Source organism: Brachypodium distachyon, chromosome 3, assembly GCF_000005505.3.
Source record: "Brachypodium distachyon strain Bd21 chromosome 3, Brachypodium_distachyon_v3.0, whole genome shotgun sequence".
NCBI lineage: Eukaryota > Viridiplantae > Streptophyta > Magnoliopsida > Poales > Poaceae > Brachypodium > Brachypodium distachyon.
In genome coordinates this window covers 52,132,548-52,144,777 of record NC_016133.3, presented here as the reverse complement: position 1 = coordinate 52,144,777, position 12,230 = coordinate 52,132,548, and the positions used below count along the sequence as shown (strand labels likewise).

The window sequence follows — 12,230 nt, the reverse complement described above, 5'->3', positions numbered from 1 at the left end:
AATGTCTTATGTGATAGCTACTTGGAAATCTTACCTTGACTCACATCCGGGAGTAACCTACAAACTTCCTCAAGTGGCATGAAACAAGATAAAAGCATGTTTAATTTCAAGCATACTACTTGCATATAGCACAAATGGACAAATAAATAAGAATTAGCAGAAGTGTAAAATGCAATAGATAAAAACAATATAAGGGGTATTTTATGCACTTCTAAGGTATACTCAACAATAATCCATAATACTGGGAGGGACTATAATTATTTAGACAAATCACAATTATGGACAGTCAGCATGCAAGGAATCTGACTAAAATCTGAATTTTCCGGCCTTCATGATATTCTCCTAGAGCAAACTACTAAACCTTTAGACAATGCTAATTACTCTAATTCCTCATTCCACGTGGATAGATGATGCAGTGGGAGCAAAAATTCAGTCTTCATCTCATTAGATGATGCTACAAAGAATAATGGGACCAACCGTCATAATTGCAGAAGAATAATGTTTCTGAGCATCACATTTACCGATAAGCAATGGCATCACAAATACCAGCATATACCGTCCCTTCTATCTGATTTAAATCCAATGAACACAAATACAGCCAAACTAATACACTCATTAGACCACTAAATTACAAAATAGAAAGGGTGCGGTCCAATCCAAGTGCTTTACAACAGAAGTGATCTGGACCTAGAGATGTAACTCTCCACAGTTGGTACAATCCGTTGATTTGCAGATTTGTACCCATCTAACCCAGATCTGCATTCTCAAATAAAGAGCTGCACCAATTTTCCACAAAATTCTAGCATGCATAGTTTTGCTGTCTCTGAAAACTGAACTGTGTCCAAGTTTTCACTGGAGCAGAGCCCATGATACAACTCAAATTAACTGTTTCCTGTCATGTCAAGCATCTCATCAAGACCTTTTAATCTCTGTAGTCCTTCACTAATTAAAAACTTAATCTTTTGCTTATCATCACAATGGCGATTTTTCTCAATCTCCACTCTTACTGTCTGCCTCAACTCATCTGGACAAAGAACAGAAACACATGGTTAGCTCTTCAAAGATAACAGCAAACAGCAAGATATAAGAATTTGGTCTAAAAATGGCTCACCACGAGCATGCTCAGGGGCTCGGCGAGTCATGCGCAGTGCCTGCCTATAAAATTTCAAGACACGTGCACGCAAGATAAAAGCTCGCAAATCCATGAATTGAGCCATTGAAGAACACCTTACTTAATAGCAAGCAATGATCACACTGTTTGGATACTCCTGTCACACTGAAAATTCAACAAAATTGAATGGATTATAAATATATATAACTATATAAGCACCAATTATAGCACCTTTGACACTTGCATGTTGTACAGTCAGCCAATTGTGTCAGATAATCCTAAAAGAAGTTTGCACTAAAACAGCGACAAGTATTTAGGAACGGAGGGAGTACTCTATATATACAAGTGAATCAGCGGTTACTCATCAGGAATATAACCTTAGAATGTATTACCCATTCTAAGTTAGTAATTTCACATCAATACTACTCCCTCTGTTCCTTTTTAGTTTTATAAGATGTTCTAGCTTTTTTCCTAAGTCAAATTTCTTAAAGTTTGACCAAGTTTATAGAAATATATACTAATATCTATATTATCAAATAAAGTAGAATATGAAGATATACCAATAATGGATTTAATAAAACTAATTTAGAGTCGTAAATGTTGCTAAATTTTCAAAGTACAAGTACAAGACCCCGGAGTTAACTGCAGAGCTATAAACACCGAGAATTCATACACAGAAATAAATAAAGAAAACATGAACAAAATTAAAACAAACTGCGAGAATGTATCAGATGCAAGGAGCGGCTCACCGCATATACACATCTGGGGCAAGCGAACGGGTCTTCAGGAACTTGGAGACTTAGACGGAGGAGGCAGAATGCGTCCGTTGGCAGGGGAGAGGATACTGAGACCGACCGGATGGGGTCTCTAAATTGCGCGCCGCCGACGGTCTCGCAGGTAATGTAGGGAGCGAAGACCAGGAACCTGTGGGGAATAGAATTCGGGAAAAAGAGGATCAGGATGGAGAGCCGGCAGAGGTCGCCGGAGAGGATCGCTGGGGGGAGGGCTGCGGTGTCGCACGACGGCACGAGAGAGAGGGGCGAGGGTTTCCTTCCCGACCTCGCGAGCAGTGGGATTGTTCTTTTTTTTTCCGCGTGGAAACGGCCGGGAAGGATTGGCCGATTGGGTCGGGCCGACGATCAAGTTTGCTCACAGCCCTGTAGGCTGTAGCTCCACCGGCCCATGACATTCTCCTCTCCTTAAACTCAACCTGATACACTCGGACCCCTGAAAATCACAGACTCGCAGTCACCCAGATCCCGTGATGATGATCGCTCTGCCGTCTGCCTCTCTTTGGTGTGATTCGAAATATTTCCCCAAATATTAGTTCTTCGTAATCCTGCAGCTAAGTTGCATCACAAGCACGACTTAAATTGCCTGATTTCTATAAATTATTCCGTACCTTTAAACCGGCGGTGTTGACGTCTCGATGGTTCTCGCCACGGAACTACGTGGGTGCACACGAGGTAAACACGTAATAGCATCGTTTTAAAACGTATTTTAACAGTGTTTTCTTAAGTTGGCATGGTTTAAAAAGAGAGGTCCACATGGTGCACTTTCTGTCGTTTCTGTTCTAGATCCGCCACTTGCGGCAGGGGGTACACCGTACTGCATGTATATTCAGCGGAGGACTATACATATACTACGGAGTAAGTACATGTTGTTTGTAGATTAGGAACAACGAATCCATCCTACAATAATGTTGTTGTTGTTGACCTACTAAGCTGGATGTGCTAAACCGCAAGCCTAGGGAGCGTAGGTTCGTTGAAGTAACCTTGCGGGAAGCAGTCAGGTGATCGAGTAAACCGTAAACGAGACCTCGGGCCAGATGCATGCACCCATGCAACGCTACACACCACATGCAGCAGCAGCATCGTCGGTCGATGTCAACGCGGGTAGCGCCCCGTTTACGACTCCCAAATGTTCGTTCCCTTCTGCAAGTCTCGATCGGTTTCTCTTCTCTCTCGAGAAAGCAGGGCAGAGACGAGATCTTTCCATCTCCTACCACGCGTGCTTTTACAGAAACCTGTGCGTCGTTCAACTTGGCTTTCTCCGAGGACGTCGAGACTCGAAACAGGGGCGGCCAAGACGTGCTTGGTGCCGCGGCGTCTCGATCCTCTTGGCGTTGGCCACGACGCGCGCGTTGGCGCTTGTCAGTTGTCAGGTAAAGTCCACGCGTCGGCTGCGTCAAGCCGAAGCAATGGTTTGCAGGAGGAGGACGAGGGGGTTGGGAGCGATGAATTATCACGCAGAGAGCTATGTCAATGGCCCCCGTACAGAAATGAAAAGGCAAGGAAGACTAGCGGACCATAATTGCTGAATTATTGTTCCTCGGCTGCAAGCTGAGCCGACCGGTGGTTCGTGCTCATGTAGCCCTGCTGCCTGCCTAAAACCCTGATGGGGCCTACATTTCACATCAGGCAGGTTAATCAGCAGCGGCTGGAAATGGACCTGACTACCGTTGAATCTTTTGGTGGAAATCTTACGGCTCTACGTATTTTGTCGTGTGGTCAGGATGGGACATGGCCCCGTGTGCTGGTGAAATTCACGGGCCGGGGCTGCTCACATGTGTTTGGATTCGAGGCTAGCCATGAATGAGTTTGGGCGTATCCTGTGTTGTTGTTTTGCAGGGATGCTGTCATGCAGAGTGCCACGTTATCTATCTTTGGTACGGAATTAGTTTGGGCTCTCTGCAATCGCTAGCATGCCTCCAAACCCAACTGCTAGTATTCTACACCAGCACGGTCGCGTAGCAACACCGAGCACAGAAGCCCAGATGCCATCTTGTACTTGAAAGTCGAGCCTGCGAATTTCAATCTGATGCTGCATGCTTGTGTGGTCCGCGCGCAAAAGATATGAAAGTGAAACAAACAGATTGTGCTCAACCTATTTCTGTTCCAAAACCATGTAAAGAATGAGGAGAGAACGGGAGACGCTTAGCAGCGGCAACAGCAGACACACCGTGGCAAAGCCAACTAATGGTTAACAGAAACAACAAGAGGAGGAGGAGGAGACCGTTTCTTTAATGTGGCAACCATCTGGCCATGTGCCGATGGAATCTTTGGCACCAGTTCTCCATTGCCCAGCTCCCTAACTACTCGTTAATACTTTTGATTACGTTCCATGCTCAACAGAAAGGCAAAACGAACACCAAAGCAGAAAAAGGCAGCAACTTTCATCTCATCTCAAAAGGAAAAAGGCAAGAACAGTTGTACAGTTAGTCACGCGGTGAATACACAATTCACCATTTTACCTCACCAGTATCACTATAGTGCCACTGAGTTTTTTGTCCACAAATAATCATTCACCCACAAGTAAGATACCAGAAGAATTTATCAGATTAATACAGCACTTGCATTATGGTCCAAACACCTCTCCTTGTTTTCATCTCGAAAAATTCACAGGAGAAAAAAATGCACAGACTCGTGGAGTAGGAGGATCAACCAAACGTTTAGCCCTCATAATTAAGGATCCGGAAGAGTCATTCGGAATCAAGATCGCTGTACACATACGTCTAGCATTTAGCAGGAAGTTATCAAAACAAAACCCAACCTTGATCAGTGAAGTGATTGACCATCATCAACGACGCCATCTACTACTATTATGCTCAGACTCAGTAAACCTCCTCGGGGATGCTCTGCAGCCCGGGCTCCCACTCCCCGCTCGCCTGCATCCGCCGCGTCTCCTCCGCCGCCCTCCGCATGCTGCGCCGCCGGAGCGACAGCAGCCTCTGCTCTGCGTCCGTGGTGCCCGCCGCCGCACGCTGCCGGCCGCCGCGGCGGTCCCCCGGCGCCGCCGCCGCCTCGCCCCCGGCGCCGGCCCCGAGCGCCGCCACCATCTTCTTCAGCTCGCGCTTGCTGACCACGATCTTGACGCGCACCGCGCCGCCCACGTCCTCCCTGGACAGGACGCGGCCGCCGTTGTGCAGCTGCTCGAGCGCCTCGGCCGCCGCCTTGGACTGGCCGTGGCCGCCCGCCGCGTCCCTTGGGAAGAAGCACCTGGTCGCCATCTCCGTGGCCGGCCGCGATGCGAGCGATCTCGAGCTGTGGCCTGGCCTGGCCCCCTTGCGCGCAGGGGAGGAAGAAACTGGTGTCCGGCAGGGCAACAAGTACTAGTACTCTCTCTCTCTCTCTCTCTCTCAGTCCGGCTGGCCTCCTGCTCCAACTCCGACGTTCCTTGCAAGTTACAGCAGAAAGGCTAAAGCAAAGGCAAAGTGAATGAATGTGCGGGCTGTCGATCGAGCAATGTGACACAGCTACATGCTTATATACTAGGCGATGCCTTGCCTTTTGGTGAGCGCAGCCACAACCGTCTCCAGATGTGTACCACCTCAGGTCTCTGACACGAGGACCGGGACCCATAGAGACCTGGCGTCCTCACCACCTGACCTGTCCCAAACTTTTCTTCCCAGAAAACTACTAGTAAATGGGTAGTAACAAGGCTAAATTAATACTATGGTGTAAACAAAAACTGTACTGGCTTTTTTAAGACTGTAAACAATCATGAGACAGAGACTAATTGCGATGGGACTTGAATAGAGAAATGGATGCCTCACATGGCAGTCCCTCTCGCAGAGAGAGAGAGAGAGATAGGAGGGCATCATTGGATCGGAGGAGGAGGCCCTTGCAAGTAACGTATTATCACAAATCGATGACCCGTGGAGTCTACGTACATTTGGTTACGGTGGCGCATTTGACATAGACATGCTTGGCTAGCTACAACAATGCCCCTTCCATGTTCCTCTTCCTGTTTCAGAATTCCTGCCACGATGACACTGGAACCCTGCATGTGTATGCTCTATGCTTATCAACCAATTAACGCATGATTAATTCGATCGTGATCGATCGAGATATAGATGACGGGATGTATGATCAGCTAGCACGTATACGTGTATAGTCTCTAGCGCTTTGCAGGAGCAAATTATATCTTTGACAATGCATGGGGCATTTCCTGATTTATGCAAGACAGAGAACTCGCAATCTTTCAGAATTCAGATATGCGTGTGTCCCTTTCAGAGCTCCGGAGTGAATCCTCGCAATAGATTAGACTCGAGGGGTGGAACCGGCACCCACATGATGACCTAGCTGTGCTGACAGAACAGTCGAGCGTCCGGTCGTGAAGACGTTGATCCTCCCCACATTATATTTTTTGAACCCGATACATCAACCAACGGCGCATTTGAAGCGAACTCATAACCGTCAGTGCTAACAACTCTAGACTTAATTTATTTGGAGCCTACGTGCCATGATCAGACACAATCAGCTAGCCCCCCCCCCCCCCCCCCCCCACCCCCACCCACACACATATCAAACGCGGACGGACGGTGAGCGTCCCAATGATTGACTGCAGATTGTACAGTAGTAACGCGCTACCGATCGATGGATCGAATCCTCCGTCAATATAATCAATGCATGCGGGGCCGAAGTCGATCGGAAGAAGACGGCATTACGCATGCATGACGCGACCGATCAAGAAGTTAGATCTCTTGTCCGTAGCACGCCAAGTCGCCAGCTGCTTGTACAAGTGACCATAAGAGAGATATTACAACACCAAACTAGGATACGGCATCCGGGGGTCGTTGAGCGAGTTTACTTGCCGCCCGGGGACACGCATGCATGTATCCATGCATAATTCATCGATCCAAGCTTGCTAACAGATCGATCATAGCCGCTCTCGGTGGTATAGATGGGAAACGAATTCTTCTATGCTAGCTTGGGGCCTCTGCTCATGATTAGAGTAACTAACTTGTCAAAGTGCGCAGTCTTTGGCTTCTCCAGAGGGTATTACATAATCTATCTTGCTATAGTTAGCTTTGAGGCTGTGTACATGCAGTGCATCGCATGCCATGTTTTGAGGAGGAATTGAAGTAACATGCATGGGGCCGATGCATTGGTACAGCTGCTAGCTAGGCTAGCTCGTAGCAGCCATATTTCTTTGTGTGCAAACCAAACCACTGCATAAATAAATCCATAAACAAGTATACAAATCCATTGGAGCTGACGGGGATAATAGCTTTCTTCACATGCAGAAAAGCTAGATCTCGCGCTGTATTTCGCGTGCGGTGCGACCGGGAGAGCCGGATCCTGCCTGGCCCCACATGCCAGCCGCATCGCAGGGTGTGGATCACTAATAATTAGAACTGCCTGAATACCTAATACACGATTGGTTAGATCTGAGCTCGCGCAGCTTCCTGTTGGGGTTTGCTTCCGCGAATGTTCCTCCCGTGCGTATATACATAGTACACTCTGGGCACTGTGGCAAGCGTAGTTAAATACTACTAGAGCAGAGCAGCTCGCTCTTCTGCGGCTGTTCTCGTTTGCTTGCGTTCGGAGCCCGGAATACATGCAGCCAAGTACGTGAGGTGTCCACGCTAAGGACAAGAGTGCGTGCATGTGATGGCGCTACTTTTCAGGTCGAGATTATAGTACAGTAGTACGTATTGAAGCATTTTGTGTTGTGTAGGCCAACTGCGGTCCCAGAGATTAGTTTGCGTCGAGGACACTGTTTGATCAGCAGTCCGTGATTCCGTGATCTGCCGCAATGTGAACCGCCCTACGCGCGCATCCGACGGCGAATACGGCTATCACGAAGAGCGCCAACATATTTTACGAAGGCGGATTCAGCGGTGAGTAGACTAGGTTGAACAATTAACACCCTTATAACAGTGTTTAGAACGTTAATTTATGCCATCGATAATATTTTAGAGCTAATGGACCCAACATTGGCACACGTACAATAGACACGTAAGTACTACGGAGTAGCATACGAAGTTCATCGGTACTGTACCACGAATGCACGAATTCTTTTCACAGGTAGTAACATGTACTCCAGTACTACATCGGTTGGGCACAGTGCACATATTTATATATCGGGAAAACTCAAAGGAGAAAAAAAAGTGGGGGCTTTGGTAGTGACGTGCTGATGATGCTAGCATGACGTGGCGGCGGTACTATTATTTTTGAGGAAAAAGAGCGTCCCCAGCAGCCTATTATTTTCGACGTGCAGGACGCGCGAACGTGATATCGCGGACAAACAACTTGAATAAACGGTGGTCGGGCGGGGCCACCAGATCAAAGACTCCCGTCCACCACGCACGAACCGATCGCAGGACCAGACAAGGCCTGCGCGGCGAACCCATCCAAGCCGGAACCGCTTCTCGGGAACAGACTCGGGCGGACGGACGGCCCTGATGCGCCGCGCGGTGGAGTTCGTACCCGAGACGTGTGAGCTTTCGCCGGTCGTTGCGTGTCGCGCTCTTTCCTGTGTGCCCCCTCCAAGGCTAGCTCGGTCGCTTTCAGGTAGGTCACATGCCGGGCGAGACTCCATGCCGGGCTTATACTAGCTAGCTGCAGGCCACACCAGCCATCCAGCGACCGGCCGGCACACAGGCGGCTGCCGCGCGTCTGTAAATATGTTTGTGCGCGTCGTTGCATCGAGGCCGGTGCCGTTTCGTCCGGTTGCGCCGCTGTTTCCACCGGAAACCACGGAGAGATCGCTCCCGGTACACGGGGCTCCGCCGGCCTACGCGGCGCTATTGGGTAGGGCACCCGCAGTTTCGCATGGCCGAGACTGATCTCCGATGATTGTTTGCCCGGCGTTTTGTGCGTGCTTCCGGTTCCGGACCTCGATCGGGTTTGAGACGGTGCGTGCGGGGTACGATGCGACTGATAAAGCCCAAAGACCCCGGCGGTGGTTTGATTGGGATAGCGGGGTGTGAACTACAGTAGCTCCTAGCCGGTGGTCAAGAAGGCGCTTGGATTGCTCGTTAATTTCAGGTACGGCTACGTAGGACAGGGAGGGATGTGGCATACGATTGGAATTTGGATCTTAATTCCGGGTTTGAAAATGGTGGCCGGATTACGTTGTTTTTGCTACATATGCATATCCTGTTTTGTGATGGGTCGAATGAGGTGTGGGCCAGCTCTGTATCTTGTACCGTGTCTGCACCGGCAGGGGCGCGAGCTCTGTTTCGTTGCCTCTTAGACTATTTTAGGCTGTACTGACACGATGCTTGATGCTGGTATTAGTTGCAAGTAAATACAATACCACTCCTTATTTTCTTTCCGACAAACGAAGTACGTGCACCCGGGACAGCTACGCTCAAATTAAAGACCGTACTCCTACGTACTAGTATATGTGAAGCGCAGAGTACAACCTTTTGTTTTCTCTGGAAAAAAACAGGTTTCACTTGTGCGTGCCTGTCTCTTTTTAACTTGTTGCATTTTGGCAATGGATGCGGCCACAAAGCAGACAAAAGGGGCAGTGACTATGACGATACGGCAGATCAGGTCAGTCTGTACACACAACACGTATGTTCTTTTCACGTGAGACCAAATTGTCACGTATATACTTTTCACGTGCTGTATGTTTGTTTTAAGGATTTCCATAGGAACATTGAAGACTTGGAATTTTTAAGAATTTCTTCCATGTCTGTCGTTTGATTCGTAGATTGAATTCTATAGAAATTTTTCTTAAGGATTCATTTGTACTACATTTTATATGAAAATTTACATCCACTCCAACCTATTGGAAAAAATCTTTTGGTCCAAACAAACAAATTTTGGCGCAAACAAAATCCTATAGGGCTCAAGTGGACATGATATTGCAATCCTACATTTTTCCTGTTCCTTTACTTTTTCAATCATATGAATCCAATAGTCCCTTAACACCTTGCGATCTGCCCAAGGACATGGCCACAAACCAAAGTGGTTAACGAACAAAGGACGCAGTGCTGCCGGGGAAAAAATTAAAAAATAAATCTATGGGACTGAGAGTCCCCGATGATCAGTGAACTCCGAATAAAACACTAACAGACTGATTTCAGTCTGGTTTTACTAAAATCTTCAAAATTTCATTGATGTTTCATTCTTGTCTCACCAAGATAAGTAAACCTGATTAAGTATGAAAACCTTGTGGAACATGAAGGGAATTAGACTGAAATCCAATGAATTGGAGATCGCAGATAGCTGGATTTAGATAAAACCCTGGGGGTTATCAGGTCGTGTTTTGAAATTTGGTTTTAGACATGTCTCTCGCAAGGCCTTTGTGCCGCCGTGTTCTTTCGACTTTTTTTGTGACGAAAGATAGCGGGAGATCAAGTAGCAAACAACATGCATGACACTACCCATCAGTGCTAGCGTCGCAAATGCAGTCCAATGAAAGGTGACGCTCGAACGAGAATGTAAGAAATGATGGAGTTGTACACCTTGCGACGTGACTAACATTAATATAGATGCTCGTGCATAGAAGATTACAAAGACTACATGCGACGGAAAAAAAAGGTTTGTCAGGCCATCAGTCAGTTCATGACATTGCCGATGTTTTTTCTGATTTTTTGTCTCGTTGATCCGACGGTCTTCAGAGCAACAACACCTTCTCTCGACACTCTGTAGCACCTGAAATTAGGATATCCTCGAAAACTTTGCGATTTCTAGAGAGCTAGATGTCCCAATAAGCGGTGATCAGATGACAAAATCCCATGACAGTTGCTTTGTTTGATCTATCCCATTTCTGCAATTAGTCCATTGTATTAAACCAAAATAAAATTAATTAGTCCATTGTATTAAACCAAAATATAATTAGAAGATAAGAGATAACCAAATATACTGAATCAGTCGATCTCATCCTTATCTAGTCGACTCTGAGTCGATCGAATCGATTAGACGCTGGCACGGATGTGACAGATCGATACCATCAGGGCATCTGCCACTGTTGCTCCCATTGGACCATGAACTGTAACTCTCTCGCGTAGTAGATCTTGTCGTACAGCAGAGGAGGAATCTTTAGGGCCGGGCTGGATCCCATTTCCAAGCAAAGCACTCCACCTGCTCGCTGCCACACACATGCAGACTGTAGTACTACGTGGCTACCTGGCGTTGGACAGCAAGATTCAAAAACACGACAGAGACACGAGTTCTCACACTTCGTCGTTCTTCCCCCCATCTAATCATCTTTATTGATTCGTCCAGAGGTACTGTACGTACATCGATCGATCGGGCGCGGAGGAAATATTGGATCCAAATGTCAGATTAAAATTGACGACATTTCAAAGTTGGGACGCAACCATCGGGCATTCACTACTTTGGCCCAACCAAACCGGTCGCAATCCAGGAATTAACGAAGCTGCAAGAGCCCGAAAAGAAAGAGGAGAAAGAAATCAGCAAAGCTATACACGGAAATCGACGACTACACCACATTGCAGGCAGCTAACTAGTAGAAAGGTTATCAGGCTAGCTGAAAGCAGTCCTCCGGGATGCTGTGCAAGGCCGGCGACCACCGTCCTCCCCTGCGCCTCGCGACGACGGCCGCCGCCTGGGGCTCCGCCGCGGCCTGCTGCTTCTTCGCGTGCTGCCGCTTGAGAGCGCCCACGAGCTGCTCGAGCGCGGGCGGCAGGGCGAAGGCGCCGCCGGCGGCCACGGCCGCGGCCACCTGCTTCAGCTGCTGCTTGCTCAGCACGATCTTGACGCGCATCGCGCCGCCCGGGCTGGCCGCTGCCGCTGCTGCGTCGGCGGCGACGCCGATGGTCGTGCCCGTGGACTGCTCCACGGCCGAGACCGTCTTGGCGTCCAGCTGCAGCCTCGGGCACCTTGCCAGCTTTCTGCCATCCCTCGGCATCGGCGCCTGCGCCGCGGCCTCCAACTCCATGGATCTGATTGATGCCTGTAGCTTCTTGCTGCAGGTGCAGGCGTTGTTCCTTGCTACTCACTATAGCTTGCTCCTGTTTTTTTAGCTCGATCGAGTATGAGTACTCGCTGTCCTGATGGGAAGTAGAGAAATGAATATATAACGTTTCTGCGCGTCTGAAGCTAGGGTTTTATATAGAGAGGTTTACGAGTGAGACAGCTCATAGGCAACTGGCCGTGTGTAAAGATTGGAAAGGGACGCTCCTGTAGGTGGATTTTTCTTCTTCAATGGGATTAGTTAAGTTCCGGCTATTTTAGTATTACGGATACAGCACGTAGTAGGTCCCATGCATCACATGCTGCTGGAGAAATTTCTCAAGACTAGCACTAGTGCTTTCCCTGCAGGTTTGATCTGGATTTTCATCAGCTTTACAAGTGGACCGTTTGCTAGTTTGCTCCGATGCTTGCATTTTAGTACTGTATGTTCTAACTTTAAT

The 12,230-nt window shown here is 48.1% G+C and overlaps 3 protein-coding genes across 3 annotated transcripts; all 3 read right to left on the bottom strand.

Annotated features, from left to right (window-relative positions):
• Positions 1–416: 416 nt before the first annotated feature.
• LOC100836647 lies at positions 417–2,203 on the bottom strand. The gene is made up of 3 exons (XM_024462542.1): positions 1,861–2,203; positions 1,112–1,276; positions 417–1,024 (listed from the first exon to the last, which is right to left on the bottom strand). Exons 2-3 carry the CDS (start codon positions 1,215–1,217, stop codon positions 882–884), a joined length of 249 nt encoding a protein of 82 aa, XP_024318310.1. The 5' UTR covers positions 1,218–1,276; positions 1,861–2,203; the 3' UTR covers positions 417–881.
• Positions 2,204–4,426: 2,223 nt separating this feature from the next.
• On the bottom strand, positions 4,427–5,368 carry LOC100836341. The gene has a single exon (XM_010237503.3). The coding sequence runs from the start codon at positions 5,118–5,120 to the stop codon at positions 4,725–4,727; it is 396 nt and encodes a 131-aa protein (XP_010235805.1). The 5' UTR covers positions 5,121–5,368; the 3' UTR covers positions 4,427–4,724.
• A 5,671-nt stretch (positions 5,369–11,039) lies between these two features.
• LOC100844590 lies at positions 11,040–12,014 on the bottom strand. Its single transcript, XM_003572754.4, has one exon. The coding sequence runs from the start codon at positions 11,753–11,755 to the stop codon at positions 11,336–11,338; it is 420 nt and encodes a 139-aa protein (XP_003572802.1). The 5' UTR covers positions 11,756–12,014; the 3' UTR covers positions 11,040–11,335.
• Positions 12,015–12,230: the final 216 nt, after the last annotated feature.